The sequence below is a fragment of the Megalobrama amblycephala genome, linkage group LG7, assembly GCF_018812025.1.
Source record: "Megalobrama amblycephala isolate DHTTF-2021 linkage group LG7, ASM1881202v1, whole genome shotgun sequence".
Lineage (NCBI taxonomy): Eukaryota > Metazoa > Chordata > Actinopteri > Cypriniformes > Xenocyprididae > Megalobrama > Megalobrama amblycephala.
The window spans coordinates 13,932,420-13,949,009 of NC_063050.1; the positions used below are offsets into that span (position 1 = coordinate 13,932,420).

At 36.1% G+C, this 16,590-nt stretch overlaps 3 protein-coding genes across 8 annotated transcripts in view; all 3 read right to left on the bottom strand.

The window, feature by feature from the left end:
• Window positions 1-16,590, bottom strand: part of LOC125271747 (NACHT, LRR and PYD domains-containing protein 12-like) — a 1,137,836-nt gene that overhangs the window by 144,397 nt on the left and 976,849 nt on the right. The gene's annotated exons all lie outside the window — the stretch shown is intronic.
• The window catches only part of LOC125271781 (lipopolysaccharide-induced tumor necrosis factor-alpha factor homolog), a 49,413-nt gene that overhangs the window by 19,593 nt on the left and 13,230 nt on the right, over window positions 1-16,590 (bottom strand). The window contains exon 1 of one of the 4 annotated variants that reach the window (XM_048196037.1): window positions 3,155-3,420. The exons of 1 other annotated variant lie outside the window; for it this stretch is intronic. The gene's annotated coding sequence lies outside the window, so the exon portion shown is untranslated. Of the gene's footprint in view, window positions 1-3,154; window positions 3,421-16,590 lie in introns of those variants that run through there. 2 more of the 4 variants (XM_048196034.1, XM_048196035.1) reach the window with 2 other exon arrangements.
• Window positions 5,766-12,277, bottom strand: LOC125271791 (LITAF domain-containing protein-like). Its single transcript, XM_048196051.1, has 5 exons — window positions 12,150-12,277; window positions 9,547-9,630; window positions 8,849-8,923; window positions 8,562-8,703; window positions 5,766-6,905 (listed from the first exon to the last, which is right to left on the bottom strand). Exons 2-5 carry the CDS (start codon window positions 9,572-9,574, stop codon window positions 6,800-6,802), a joined length of 351 nt encoding a protein of 116 aa, XP_048052008.1. The 5' UTR covers window positions 9,575-9,630; window positions 12,150-12,277; the 3' UTR covers window positions 5,766-6,799.

Genomic DNA, 16,590 nt, shown 5'->3' on the forward strand with positions numbered 1-16,590 from the left:
AACAAAATGGACAAAGTGTTAGCAAACTCCTCTCTGAGGGCGCTGGATCATATGGGATCTGATCAGGGAAGTTATTTTACTGGACATGTAATTAAAGTGGCTTCTAATTGTCTAATTGTAATGTAATTGGCATGATATATTTTACTTGACAAATAAAATATTATATTTGATTTACTCTGGATTCTTCTGAAATCATTATGACCGGTAGATTATTGGAGTCTGTTATTTCTGTAAATCTGCGTCAGGGCAGGTCAAACTAGAGAGATCATGAAAGGAGCATGTTGCACATCATGGGACTTTTTGAGTTTGCCTGTTATTGACTTAGCAAGTTGCAGTATCGTGACTAAGAAAACTGTATTTTTGTATGAACAAGCATGTGGCGGTTCGACTCAAATGCATTAGTAAACTCTGCACCCTCTGACTAAGAATCATAAACTGGCGAATTTATGTCCGTGAGAACGCAGTCGGCCGATGCGAAATTCTCTAAGCGATAATGGGTCCGTAATGAAAGAATAATTGAAAATAAGAGATACCCAGAATAATCAAGTATCTAAATTAATACATGACAACTGACTAATTTCTAATTGGAGACACAACCCTTAGAATAAGAATCATTTGAAATTGGAGTCAGATTAAACGAGCGAAATTAAGTGAACTTCACAGAGACGCTGAAAAGGCATACACGCGTTAACCTTCGCCCAACGCCGTCGGACTCCGTTTTTGGGCCGATGGGGGGTTCCTTACATGCTTTATGTGTCCACCCCGTCATGTGCTGGTCCAACCTGTCATCTGATATTTTAAAATAATATTTTAAATAATAATTCAATCATACCTATATAATCCAGTATGTTCAATAGATAGGTGTGGGGGCAATAACATGCAAACAAAAAACTGCATCCAAATATCACAGTTTTCTCAAAATAAGAAAAAAATACATGTACAAATTGTTTCTTTAAAAGCGCATAATTTGCACAAAATCTTGAGTGTATTTATAATTTGAAAGCAAACAAATAACCCTGTTTAGGAAAGGGATGTCATACCTTTCAGAAAATATAATTACAGCTTAAGCTGGATCACGAACAGTGGTTGGATTTTTATCACTATAGGGTGGTTCTGTACACACACTGCCAACACACATTTATGTCCAAACACCATGCAAAAGTGAATTTTGCACAATAGGTCCCCTTCAAAGCCACTTTTTCCAGAACTTCCAGCAAAAAGGTGTCCAGTGTTCATCTCTGTCTAACCATGTTCTCATGAGCCACGACCAGCCAGTTTGATAACATTTTATCTGTCAGGAGTCCATGTTCTGAGCAACAGATGAGTCAGCAGGATATGTGTTTGGAAAAGGCGATAGAATCTAGGTTTGTTCATGCCATGTCAGAAGTACTGTGATTGTAAAAATTCTCCAGAACTTGAGATTTCACTCGTACCACATGACCTCTGTACCATCTGACTGCTACAGATTAATTTTGGCATTGATGGTGTTGACATAGAAATGTTTCCCATGCCCAACCCTGCATTCCAATTCACCTACGTGTACTCTGCCTTTTGTGAAGAAAAAGTACATACTTCTGAGTGTGTAGCAGAAGAGTAGGCAAGCGGGACATACTACATTGCCATAATTGTGCCTTTAATGAACCACTCTGTCACTTAGTTATGTGTGTAATGGACGTAGGCCGGTAAGAGCTGTGCATGTAAACCTGACACCCCTGATCTCAAGAGGTGCTCTAGCAACTGAGACTAGAGACTGTGGTCTTTAGCCAGAGCGCCCGACTGCCAGTGGACTCAGGTTTGAGTCCCGCTTAGAGTGGACTGTTCGAACAGGAGGGGTTACACGTACATCCTGTTCCCATTTTACCCAATAACTTTCACCAGGATGCTTGGCACTCTTTTTTTGTTGTCTTTTTTTCCTATCACATAGTAATCATAAATTAGATATCATTCAAAAGTTTAAAAACTCAAAATTCATCCTGTGAAAACTGTTTTGAAATCGCATATTGCGTTATCGTGGAAATTTTATTTTTTTTGCAGGCTCCTCCCCTAGTGGGCAGGGTCATGTTTCATATTACAAAAAATATTTTAACTATTTTTTTCTAATCTTGAAAAAACACATTGTCAGAAAGCTCTTAAACTCACATATTTGGCGACTGTTTTGTGATAGGTGATATTGTGACGGAAATGTATTAATTTTTTTACAGGACAATGCATCAAAAAACTTGTGGGTTTCACCCAGTGGCTGTTTTTGGTATTACACCTAAACAAAATCTCATAATAAACTTACATTTTTTGTGATATCAACTCCAAATTTTGAACACAACTTGGTTAGACATAAGGCTTTAATTTAATAGCAATTTTAGAGTAAAAATTATTTTGTAAAATATATATTTTGCATAAAATATAAATATTCAGTACAGTACATTTGTTTTACAGTAAACTTATATATATATACTTATACTTTATAGTTTAATTTGTATTTGGTCTATAATTCCAAAGCATTGACAAATTACAACCATTTAAGTTTGGATAGTGCATTTTCATGTCTATGCTCAAAATAGAGAGTGCCAGTTTGCCCTGTCAATCATCTTGTGACAGTTAAAACCCTTCACATTTAATTTAATTTTCTCCCATATTGGAGAGAAATGTAGTAGATTTATCTAATAGACTTAAAACCTTCACGCTTGTTTGAGCTTTTAAAACTGATTCAAACTTAACACTTTAAAAGCTCTTTAAACTCTATCTCTCAACTATTTCATACTTCAAGCTTTTACAATTACTTCAAACTTTCAGGGTAAGCTTTCTCAAGCCAACATCAGAACTTGTTTACAAACAGTTACTGACATGCATTAATCACTGCAACAAACTAGTAGACAGATGGCAATGAATAGAAAGTATAGTGACCATTTTAGGCCACTTTTGACATTGACATTTACCTGATCTGTTAACAAGTTCAGCCTTCTTAATAGTGAACTTAAAACACGGGTCAGAATTTGAAAATAAGGTTTTAATATTACTATTATATTTATCTTAGAATTTCATATAACATCCTGTATCTTTATCCAAACATCATAAAGTGGCTGTGGAAACACATAATCCAAAGTAAAGAATATGATCTTTTTTCAATCAAAAACACCCAAATTTATATGACACATACCTGTGTGTTTGTGCAGTCAATGGAGAGCTGTGGAAATTCTGATACTCTTCTCTATAAAGACACTTGGACAGATAGAGAGACTATCAGAATAGGCACTGATACGGCAGAAATAAGGGGTGGAGTTGAAAGCTGATGCTATAACGCAATCAGAAGATCCTCAAGATATCATGCAAAATAAACTGCATTTTTATTTCCTGATTGAATGATCAGAAGGAACATGTTGTCAAAAACCTGCATATCCAGTACCAGCACCTCCTCCACCCAGAGGGGAACATTGTGTCGGCTCAGATCCGGCCCACATCTGGCACAAGTGGCATGATGATATGGCCCACATGTGGATCGATCTTCTGTTTGCCAGATCTGGGCCACAAGCAGGCCACAGCAATACCAGATGTCAGCCAAGAGCAAAGAAATAAACCTAAACTGGACCTCAACTGAGCTACAAAATCTGTGTACATTAAATATAGAGTCATCTCAGACTTAATAAGCCTGTTAACAAGCAAAATCACTGAAAGAAAGAAGAGAACAGAAAAAGAGACGAGCAGAAACACAAGAACTACAGATAAAAGACATTAAATCTCTCAAGATCTCAACAGAGGAGGATTAAACAACTCCACAAACAGCATTACCAGCTTCACTTATTACTAACCACATTGACTTTATTTATGTTAGACATCTACAAAAGTTGTTATTGAGAATTAACAGAGGTTTAACTCTGTTTCATTTGAAATCACCATAATGGTGATTAGTGTTTCCATTAGCTGGGCTCTTAACTCTTATTACTCATTTGTCTTTTCTGCTGTGACAGTGTGTTTGTTAAGCACATTTACAGTAGCAAAGAAAGCTAAAGCAAAATGACTTCAGGTGGTGATGATTGTCTGTTGATTGTTTTGTGATCATCATGAAATGGCCTGATGTCATTTGAATCTATCAATTGTGTTGTGCTATTACTATTTACATTTTAAACCCTGTGGTGTTGCTCTCATCCCCAGTTCTAACATTCTGCTAAATAAAAGTTATTAGGCATTAATATTTCAAGTCCATCGTCCTTATTGAAATCAACCCGTGGACAGCTAAACCCAACGCCTTACACTAAATAGCACACTAAATGTGCAGTCACATTTTCACTCTCCAAATTTCTCAGGAAGCTACTTGGTTTTGAAAGTGACTTATGTGAGCTGTGTTTCATACACCGCTGCAATACTGACAATGGAAAATGCCCTCGAAATTTCACCTAAATTTTTGCTAATGTGATAGCACCGTAATGCTTTCAAAATGTGTTTTTATGAGAATTCATTCAGCATCTTTCTCCCTCTAGTGGTGGAGCTGCATATAAGCTTTGAGAAAATGTAAAGAGATATTCAACTAAGTATATAGAGTCCTATTAAACATTCTGCACACATCACAGTGACAGTGACCTGCAAACTCTGTTTAATTTAAACTTGAAAACAAACAAACCTGTAGGTTTTTACAACTTTAAAACAAATATTATGGAAAATTGCTTCAGAAATATTTAAAGTTCTGCACTAATTGTTACTAATTAAATAAGCTTTTGGTCAAATATAGCCTTATATTTATTTTTTATGATATTTTCATTTTTAATGTATCTGTTGTTATTATCTTTATTATTTTAATTCCTTTTGATGCAAAGCACTTTGAATTACCATTGTGTATGAAATGTGCTTTATAAATAAAATTGCCTTGCAAATAAAGTTTGATCATTAGTTTCAAATGTAAAATGTGTTAATCTTTCAATTAAACCTTTATGAACTTTTTAAAAAAGTTGTGTATTTGTTGTGTATTTATAGTTTGGGTGGGGGTATGGCACAGGGATTATAGGGCTGTATCCAAAATTGTCCCCTTTACCCTTAATCCCTTAACTGTCACGGTCCGATAGCGGGATGCTTCCCAGCCAACACAGCCATGTGTGGCCTAGATGGGTTTGACCTGCGCTGCCCAGTCAGTTTTGTCCGCAATTTCCATGTAGGCCCCACATGGGTTAGCCCAGATTAAATGAACACTCTTCAGTGTGCACACTACAGGTTGTTAAATGTAACACTGAATCAGTTAATGAGACAATTAACTGATTAATTAAGTGATGATTGAGCATTATCGAAGATAGCTGCTTTTATCAAGCAGAATGTTGAGAGTGCGTCACTGTAACGTGAGAGAGGGCATCCATTTACTGTTTTTTAATTGGCTACTATTTATTAAAGAATAGCAAACAGTCATTAGTAGCAAGGTAATATTCAGTTTCTTCATTTTGACTGCTATTTTTCATATTCCTTTTGGTTTTTTAATATATTTTTCTCCCATTAACAGCCTAACCCTAACCACAGGTGTAGAGAAACATGCAAAGGCATAAACATTAATTAATAATAATAATAATAATAATAATAATAATAATAATAATAATAATAATAATAATTCCTTACATTTATATAGCACTTTTCTGGGTACTCAGAGCGCTTTACATACGGGAGGGGGAATCTCCTCAACCACCACCAATGTGCAGCATCCACCTGGATGCAACCTAGTTTTCCCAGGAGGTCTCCCATCCAGGTACTAACCAGGCTCAGCCCTGCTTAGCTTCAGTGGGCAACCAGTCTTGGGCTACAGGGTGTTATGGCTGCTGGCAATTGTCTTTACTGTACATTGTTGCAGTCAATTGAAAATGAAGCAAATCATGTGAGTCCATTGTGTTGTCTGTGATATTATGTAAGATATGAAATACAGTGCTATATTGTCAGATAAATATAATCTGATACAACAAATTATTTTTTGAGTGATTTTGGGGGGAAATTAGGTTTTGGAGAACAATTTAATCAAATAAACAAACAGTGAAATAAACATACATGTTGTGCAAAAATGGCACAACAAGTTGTAAGATGTATATTTTGTTACATGATCCTGCAGAGTTCATTATAAATTTTCATATTCAGTATCAATATATATTTGCATAAAGAAGGAAAAAGAAACCCATGTTATTGTGTTATTTTTCTTTGAATTAGGAAGTCCACAGTGCTGGGTAGTAACTAATTAAATGTAATCTGGATTATGTAATCAGATTCCGAAAATTAAGTACTTGTAATTAAGATTATATTACATTTTAAAATACTCCTAATCAGACTACAGGTACTGTGATTACATGTTTTTCTCACAATAACAGTAAATTATTCATAATTCATTGATTCTCCCTAATTCTTTTTTTTTTATTCCTTTCTAAAAAAGCATATCTTACATTTTTATGATTTAATTACTTAATAGCTTTTCATTAAACTCAAAACCCCTCTGCAATTCCTTCACAAACCCCAGTCTGAGAAACCCTGACTTGACGTAATACTTAATGCACTTCATGTTGTTGATAACAAAGAAATTTTCTTTCTTTTTGTATCTTTATATCAATATGGTACAAGATTATCCTAATCAAGTCAATGTGATAAATTAGTAAGGTCAAAAGTAATCTAAAAGTAATCAAAAAGTCATCAGATTATATTACATTAAATGTGTAATGTAATGGATTACGTTACAAATTAAGATTTTTGTAATGTAACTTGGAATCAGTAACCGACTACAATGTCCAAAAGATGCTGACAGTAAAGTTTTTTCTTTTGGTCATTCAGATTTTCTTCACTTCAGAACAAGTTACATGCGTCTGTACACATAGACAACACTTTTGCAGCTTGGACAGCGATGCTCTACGTCCTTGCAGGCATTCACACAGAACGGAATCAAACAACACGGCCAGATCCTGGACAGAAAAAAAGAAGAGTGTTTTCTTTCCTCATCAATTAGTGTCTAGTTCATCAATTCAGTCAGCAACTGCATATCCACCAAAATAACTCTATTCGCTTTGAGATATGGTACTTTTGGACAGATTAGTCTGACCCTAAGTGGCAAAATGAAAATAAAACAATCTGTGATTGGTCAATTTATTTTTCACGCAGACGGTAAATGAGTTCTCAAAAGAATATTAAAAAAAAAGATTTTTGCCAGTTATATAATTTTAATGACATGAAACAACATTTAAAGGGATAGTTCACCCAAAAATGAAAATTCTGTCATCATTTAGTCCCCCTCACGTTGTTCCAAACCTGTATGAATTTCTTTGTCCTGTGGAACACAAAAGAAGATATTTGGAAGAATGTCAGTAACTAAACAGATCTTGCCCCCCCATTGACTACCATAGTATTTATTTTTCCTACTGACATTCCTCCAAATATCTTCCCTCGTGTTCAGCAGAACAAAGAAATTCATACAGGTTTGGAACTACATGAGGGTGAGTAAATGATGACAGCATTTTTATTTTTGGTGAGCTATCATTTTACTTAAAGAGAGTACACTGCTTCACACTTAAATGCACTTTTAAAAATTGTTTTAATATTTTGTCATGCTTTAAAGAAGTACACTTGATGTGTTGACTAACATACAGCACATATAAAGGACTTGATTATAATAGTAACTGTGGTTAATTGTAACTGTGTTATTTGATATTATAAAGTTAATATATTTTAAATGTACTAAATTGCAACATCATTAAAAATGTGTAAATACAAATATATTTAAATGAGTCAAAATCTGCTAAGGGATCATTAAATGTAACAAATCATGTAAAAATTTACAATCTTTTATTATAAAATAAAACAACATTTTATCAGACTTTGATAATTGCCTTAGTCCTTTAAACAATTAAAAAGCTAGTGATCAAACTACATTTTATAAAAGTCACCTGCCAAGTTCACAAATCTATGCTTATGAGAGTCAATTATGTATTATGCACATATCATCTCTGACAGACAACATGTTAAAGCCACTCAGGCCACCATTTTCTCCCTCTTCTCAGAAAGTGGTAATGTAATCAAAATATCCAGTCGTGTTGTCTAGGAGAAGCATACTCCCTGGACCTTTTCATCTCGTAAATACTGCACGTGGTGCATGTTATTTTTTGACAGACATCAATGTTGTAGGAGCACACTACCGAAGTCGCCATTCGCGGTGCCATGTTGTATTTTATCCAACATGTGATATTCAAATTATGTGGATTTAAAAACAGATGGATCGTAAAGTAATAATTATTTATTTCTTAGCCAGCAAGTAATGAGTGAAGTGATGCATCCACATGAGTGTCAAAGTTCTTAGTTCTAATATTCCAACCAACAGCCTAGAGACTGACATGTTTGGCTTGTCAAAAATTTTACATTCAGCTATCGCAAAATCATTAATTTTTGAAAATCAGGATCTTTTTTTTTTTTAACCAGAAAAGGAGTGTTGTTTTTATTTTCTCTTATAACAAAAATCTTTTATTTAAACCCATGGAAATGCAGATCCTGTTCTATTATTACACTTTAGCAGATTTTGAATAGTCAAAAGTCTTTATGTGAGAATTATATGAATGTGGTTCCTTTACCCTAAAATGCCAAGACTTCCACAGATGACCCACACCATTGTTCCATTGATGTATGTCGTCTCTGTGACGATCTGCTGCTGGCAGTAAGGACATTTCATCTGCCCAGGAACTTCAGTCAGACGTGGTGGAATAACTACTGTGACTACATATGCAGAAAAATAAGTAATATAAATAAAAATAATATGATCATAAATCTCCAGTATTCTATACTGGTGCATCATATGCATGCTGAAACCTTATAGTGTTTGATCGCATATGTCTCGTGAATCTAGAGCTTTTCTGCTCACCCTGGGCAGGCGCTGGCTGGAATGTCTGAGTGACGGTGGGCATGACGGGCTGCTGGTTGTAAACTACCGTTGGAGCTGAGAGAGAAAACATACAGATCCAGAAAGCTGTGAAATTCCTTCGAACTTTTGCTTTTCATTTTATAGTTTTATAGGGGACTGTGACGAGCAGGGCGGGCGAGAGCCGTGAGGGAACGGCGCGAGGCCGGTGACGCGAGTGATAATGAGCGTCATCTGCGAGGCGTGCCGGCCTCGAGTCTCTCACGGAGGAGCTCCGGAGGCATAAAAGGAGGAGCGACATCAGTGAAGGACGAGAGAGGACCAGGCCTGGACTTTATTTTATGTTTTATTATGTTTGTGTGGCCGGCAGACGTCCGCGAGGGTCTGCCGGCATTACTTTAGTTTTGTTCTTTGTTTATTTTGAATTAAACTTTTGTTGAACGTTCGCCGGTTCCCGCCTCCTTCTTCCCACGTCTACTAACCACGTTACAGGGACATTTTACATGTTAATTTCAACAAAATTCCCAAAGAAATCACTTTAAACCCCTTCAGAAGTCCGCGTTATGTATCACGACATTTCTCAGACTGTGTCTTTAGGATGAATTGCTTACGCTGTAGAATCTTTTAAATTGCTTTGATACTCATTGTGGCATGCAGAAACATTCTAGTTTCCCTTCTACACAGTAAACATCAGCTCTCACCTATGCCAGGTGACTGGACCGTTGCCATGACCGTTGCCTGTGGGAGTGGTGGACTGTATAGAGTGTACACTGTATACACTGAAACTGCAAAAAAAATTGAAGCATTATTGTATTATTGAAGCACTGTAGTTACCAACAGTGTTGGGGTAACGCATTACAAGTAATGTGATTTACGTAATCATATTACTTCAAGTAACTAGTAAAGTATGCATTACTTTTAAATTTACAATATCAACACAATATCTGAGTTACTTTTGAAACCTTAACACATTTCTTTGTTTTCCCATTTATTGCCTGGCACCTGTCCTCATGTTTAGAGAAATCGAGAGTAAGTGCAGAGGCGTTGTGTGCACAGTGTAAACATGATGGTTATTGTATAGTTCTAGATTAAATATGAGCATTTACTTATCTCACTGGCACAAAAACAGATTCAGTATTCCTTGAAAAGGAATAAAAACAGTAAAATGCAAACTCGGAATAGTACTGTTATGGGTGGTATGTGTTTCTGTTTTGGGCGTGTTTGACACGTGTTTTAGTTCAGTTTACTAAAGCCCTATTCAGATGGGACTAGTTTTCTAAACGATGTTTGAGTTACAATTCTTATCACTCAACATCTGTGATTTCATGTACCGATTCGGACAGGACTAACATCTCTGTGTTTATTACAGAGGTGGGAGAGTGTTTTCTATGTGGGCATTACAGAAAGTCATGTGCTATGTTTGCTTGCATTACGTATGACGTATATGTTTTTTGTGTCTGCGTCATTGTCCCTGATCCCACCCAGCCATCCTGTCCCGCCTCCTCTTCATGATTCAGCCAGTCTGTTATCCCCACCTCTGCTGGTAACCCTTAGACCCTCGACTTCTCATCAAATGTCATTAGGCGTGTTTGAGATGCACCTCGGCTCACCTGAAATGTAGGCGAGAGTAGGGGGCTGCAGTGAGAGGAGGAGTGAAAAAAGTGCAGGGAAGATGGACAGTTCTCTCAAGTCATTTCCCATCGTGTTTTTGATCAGCGCAGTCGGTGGAGAGCAACTGCGCCTCGCTGTCGTAAGAGTTTTTAGACATATGTCAGCATGAGATCAGAGCAAGGTGAACCACACTAACCAACATGCATCTTACGGTGATCACCGGTGATCAGTTCTGTGCATATTTTGCTCATCTCAAACGAGCCTATTCAGTTGTGTGGTCTCCATCTCTGCCCAGTCAAGTGGATCCCATGGCTCCGCCTCCAGCAGCTGATCCTGTCACCCCACCTCAACCCGTTGACCAGTCGGCTCCACCTTGGCTCTTCCCTCTCTCAGTTCCACCAGAGACCATCATCCTCGAGGCTCCACCGGGCTCCCTCGTACCTCCAGCTCCGCCTTAGTCAGAAGTCACCCTGCCTGCGCCAGGTACTTATGGGCCTTCATCTATGCTTCCATCCCTTCAACTCCTGCAGGCTCCACCTTTGTTCTCAGTCCCACCGGCTCCACCTATGTCCTCTGGCATCCTGGCTCAACCTTGGTCTCAAAAGCCATTGGTGTCGTTCAGTCCTATCAACTCTCCGTCTGCATCCTGGTTTCCTCTTTCAATGGCTCCATCTCTGTCAGTCACCTACTCCTTCTTCCATTATTGCCACCCTGGGATCTTCCACAGAAGCCTCTTCCTTCCTCAGTTCGAGTTACGGCGCATGGACATCTTCCTGGGGGTGGGGTGGGGGTGTACTGTAACAGCTATGCTCAATTTTAGTTTCATTTTCATTGTAATTCAGTTCCTGTTTTGCCTGCCTTATAGTTATCTAGTTAGTTTTCATTTGTTCTCAGTTTCCCTCCGTTATTTGTTGGTAATTCATTAATTAGATCACACCTGATTACCCCTGCATTCTGTTCCTCTTCAGTTCCTTCAGTTCATCATCTGGTGTGGCTTGTGTGTAAATACACTGTTTTGTTATGTTTTACCTGTGAGGTTTACGTAAGTTATCTCTGTTTAAAATTATTTTAACCTTCTTCATCAACCTTCTTCATCATTGGACCCATAACGTGTTATATTATCTTGGCAGTATTATTTATAAACAAATGAACAATGCTGTGAGTGTTTTTCTAATACAGTGGCTGAGGAAGTGGCCGAAAATTTTACATCTTTCTCTCTTCTGACTGTTATAATCAATTTCTGATTTTTTTTTCCTCTTGGAAAATTGTAGAAATATTTTATGGATTTTTTTTTATTTGCTATTGGGGCAAATGGGAATACAATTATATTAAATTATATTTGCTGTCATCTCATGTTCACCACTACAGAAATTTACCCAACCATGAGGACTTCCACTTCTGAGATCCTCGGAAATGTGTAGGGTTCATGAACAGAAAGTACTGTGACCACTTTAGACCACTTTTTACATTGACATTTACCTGGTCTGATAATAATCCTTCTTAATATTGAACTTTAAATAGAATTATCAGAATTTGAAAATCAGGTTTTAATATTACTATTATATTTATCTCTGGATTTCATATAACAACACGTGCCTGTATCCAAACATCACAGAGTTGCTGTGGAAGCACATAATCCAAAGTAAAGAATATCTTTTTCAATTTAAAACACCAAAACTTATATAACACATACCTGTGTGTTTCTGCAGTCGACAGAGAGCTGTGGAAATTCTGATGCTCTTCTCTATAAAGACACTTGGACAGATAGAGAGCTATCAGAATAGGCACTGATACGGCAGAAATAAGGGGTGGAGTTGAAAGCTGATGCTAACGCAGTCAGAAGTTCCACAAGATATCATGCCAAATAAACTGCATGTTTATTTTGTTCACAAAACACCTGCATTTCCAGTACTAACCAGTATTAACACCCCCTCCAGTGTCCCATCTCCATCCTACCCATGTTTATATCAGTCTCAGACTGTTTACCTTTATATTCTTTTAAATGCTTAACATAAACACACTAAAAAGAGGATTGTGAACTTTAGACTTTAGATAAAAGCATCTGCAAAATGAATAAATAAAAATGTAAATGTACTTTAAAAAAGCATGCAAACTGATTGCCTTTAAAAATAATAAGTAAAGTGAAATAGGAATAGTATGTTGTGCTGACAAATGTTTAGTATAGTACCCTTACACAAGAGTTCTAGTAACTAAAAAAGAACTGTTCTTGATCATTTATTTTAGATTTACACTTGCCTTAATATAGCTACCATTGTTGTGTTTTGCATGCTGAATGTTGAAGTCTGTGTGTGAATATACTCAAGCATGGTCAGTTACAAGATTTTTATGACATAAGTGTTAGCAATAAAACTGTAAAAGATCATTTTTCAGCACGTAAAATAGACTAGTTGGTGACTTAAAATATAGGTCACCTTTTTTTTGCTTGATGGCACTCAAACCAATCGAAAAAGCAAAACTGGATAAGTTGACTGATGTAAGCATGGTTGTGATGGGACTCTAGAGGAGGTGCTGGTACTGGAAACTTATGCAAAGAAATATATTTCCCTATATGAATGGTCAATATATTAAAAAATACACAGAATAATATATTGAATAATACATAAGCATTTGCCACTTTTCATATATTGAATAATATGTGGCAATGTATTTACTAATATATCATAATGTATGTAATTTTATATTCAGTAACACACTTTATAATATATAGATGTATATGTGATCAGATGGTACTGCCTGTGTAATATATTGCAGATATATTTACTCATGCAATATAAACACACACATATAGAGAAATATATAACGCAAAACCTGGAAGCGCTGCAACGTAAATAACGTAGCAGAATGTCAGGGGAGAGACAAATTTGTTGAATAAAATAGTTATTTTTTGTTTTGTTTTTGCACGCAAAAAATATTCTTGTCGCTTCATAAGATTAAGGTTGAACCACTGTAGTCGCGTTGACTATTTTATTTACTACATTTCTGGACCTTGAATGTAATTTCATTGCTTTCAATGGAGAATAATAAACCTCTCAGATTTCATCAAAAATAGCTTAACTTGTATTCCAAAAAGAGTATCACTGCACTGAAGAGCACAGAGCCATCATTTATTAAATAAATTACACTCTTAATGGTATTCAGCCAATCATCACCCTAACCACAGGCTCTACTCTTCAGCACAATGGTAACCCCAAAAACGTACCAGAAAACCTTTTAAATTCCAAAATAACACAACATTAAGCACTAACAGATCTCCCCCTATATTGATATTGAGCAAAACACATGAAATAACACTTAATTTTGACATTTACTCTCCTTTAACAGTCAGAAGCAAAGCATGCTGGGAACTAGAACTAGAAATGAAAACTCCTTCTGTGAATGTGTGTATATGTGTGAACATATATTCACATTTATATGGGAACATGTACGTGCAATATATATATGCACAGTAAATGATTCAACTTTGTTAATATTACATGTAATTGTATTTTTATTACATGTAATTTCATTTCTAAATATTTTTCCCTGACAGCAACATAGTGTCTGCATTTTGGACACATGTACCCACATGTACCGGATCTAGGCCACACTATGTTGCTGTCTGGGTTATATGTATCATTAAATAGCCATACATGGTCAATGCATATATTGCAGTATATTGAAAAATATAAGCTCTAGTTTCCCATATGGAAATGTATTATGTAATATATTACTGTTACGTGTCGTATGCAATAGAGATGAAGCGTCAACGGAAATCCACAATGATGGGTATTTTAATGAAGAAACACAGCGCTGAATCATATACACACATAAAACAACATTAAGAAGAGACAAGGAGTGAAGGGAGTGAGTCCATATATATAGGGAGTGAAAACGAGGAAGTCCATCTCCAGGTGAAGATGATCGGTGATGATGGGGAGATGACGAGGGAAGTGAGTGCAGGTGTGGAGAATAGGAGGATGATGGGAAATGGAGTTCTGGAGACAAGGGATCTGTAACAATTACATTATATTTTAATATATATTTAAATAAAATATATTTAAATATATTTTTGTTCCGTAAGGGTATATGCAGGTGTTTTGTCAACATTTTCGCTCTGATCTTTAATCAGGAAATAAACATGCAGTTTATAAATCATGCAGAACTTCTGATTGTGCATCAGCTTTTAGCTCCACCCCTTATTTCTGCCATATCAGTGCCTATTCTGATAGTCTCTCTATCTGTCCAAGTGTCTTTATAGGGAAGAGCCTCAGAATTTCCACAGCTCTCTGTCGACTGCAGAAACACACAGGTATGTGTCAAGGTGTTTTAGATTGAAAAAGATCATATTCTCTACTTTGGATTATGTGCTTCCACAGCCACTTTTGATATTTGAATACAGGTTTTAATATGAAATCCAGAGATAAATATAATAGTAATATTAAAACCTGATGTACAAATTCTGACCTTTCTTCAATATTAAGAAGGCTGAACTTAACTTAACAGATCAGGTAAATGTCAATGTCAAAAGTGGCCTATAGTGGTCACCATAGCACACTTTCTATTAATTGCCATTTGTCCATTAGATTGTTGCAGTTTAATGCATGTTAGTAAGTGTTGCCTTTGCAATTGTTAAAACCTTCTCACTTTTAGAATGTTCAAATTTGAAATTTTGACACAAATGCTGCGTTCAATCAAACCATGTCATAATTACCATAATTACGAGATGACAACGTGTGACATTCTACTCATTCTACTTGTGCTTTATTCCAATTCACATATTATTAATTCTAAATAGTAATCGAAATTAGAATTAGTGTGTCCCAAAACGTAGTGTGTTGAAATTAGTATCCCAAAGGTATCTGGATGGTTTAGGGGAGAGCGGGAGACAACCTAATGCTTTTTAACTTTCTCAGTTTGTGTAAATCTACTTAGGGTTCAGAGTATTTCTTTTTTTGCATATTAATTTCACATGTCTGGTACAAATATGTGGCTTTGTTTCATTATAACAGTGCATACTTTTTTCTTTAGAATAATTTTTGAGTTTGATACTGAACACACTGCAAAACAGCTATACAGCATTGGTCAAAACAATGCAGGCAAACAGATGAAGAAACACATTCAGACATTCAGAAAAACACAGAGCTGAACAAACACTTCCCTCCCTCCATCCACACCTGTGTTCTGTGTATAATAATTATGTATATAAATACACACACATACATATGTATATTTAACTCAAACGAAACTCTCATGTCAGGCCAAGTCAAGCTGTAGTGCCGTCATTCTCCTGCACAGTGGAAAATGGAGTGATGCAGAATCACAGTAAGATGACGAAGCCCTGAGGCGCTGAATGAACACTGTTGAATCAGCGAGCTCTTCTGCACTTATGTACAAACACACTCATGCCAGTTATTTGTGATAAATAAGGATAATGTAAAGATAATCTAATGGTATAAAAAAAAAAAAAAAAAGGTTTTCAATTTTACTTATATTCCCATGATCATCTTTTCTCTGCCTGCATTGCAAGGCTGTATCCTCCAAATGGACACCAATTTATGAATAGTAGTCACACAATCTTTCTTTAAAGTTATCTTTGGTCCAGAACTGAATATTTAAATAAAATAGATAGGCCCGAAATGGACTTTGTTTTCTTTTGTTACTGTTTCATTTATTAGCCACTAGATGGCGTCCTAGTGTCTGATTTTTGTTTTTGAATTGTCATCTATCCTCACACGATCATCTTTGCAAGTGCATTGCAAGGCTGTATTCAACTTAAAGGGTTAGTTCACCCAAAAATGAAATTTCAGTCATTATTTACTCACCCTCATGTTGTTCCACACACTGTAAAAACGACAACTCAAAATTGTTCACCTTACTAAGATTTTTGCATTCACTGACAATAAAATTGCTAGTTGGAACTTGAACTATCTGTTGTAAGCCACTTGAACTCACTTTCAGACGTTTCTAAGGAAAAGTTCATCTTACTTTATAAATTGAGTTGATTTTATTTTGAAGTTGTAGTTGACCCACAAAGCAAAATCCCCAGTGTTAAATGAACACCCAAAGTGAACATATGAGTCCATCTTGCCGGGTGTTAAAAAGTAACACTGAAGCAGTGTTAAAGTTAATGAGAT

Bases quoted from the DNA above. Each gene is read 5' to 3' on its own strand.
- LOC125271791 (XM_048196051.1), bottom strand. From the start codon at position 9,574: ATGGCAACGGTCCAGTCACCTGGCATAG. The intron at 8,924-9,546 runs GTGAGAGCTGAT...TTTCTCTCTCAG, and splicing joins GGTCCAGTCACCTGGCATAG to CTCCAACGGTAGTTTACAAC. The intron at 8,704-8,848 runs GTGAGCAGAAAA...CTGCATATGTAG, and splicing joins CCAGCCAGCGCCTGCCCAGG to TCACAGTAGTTATTCCACCA.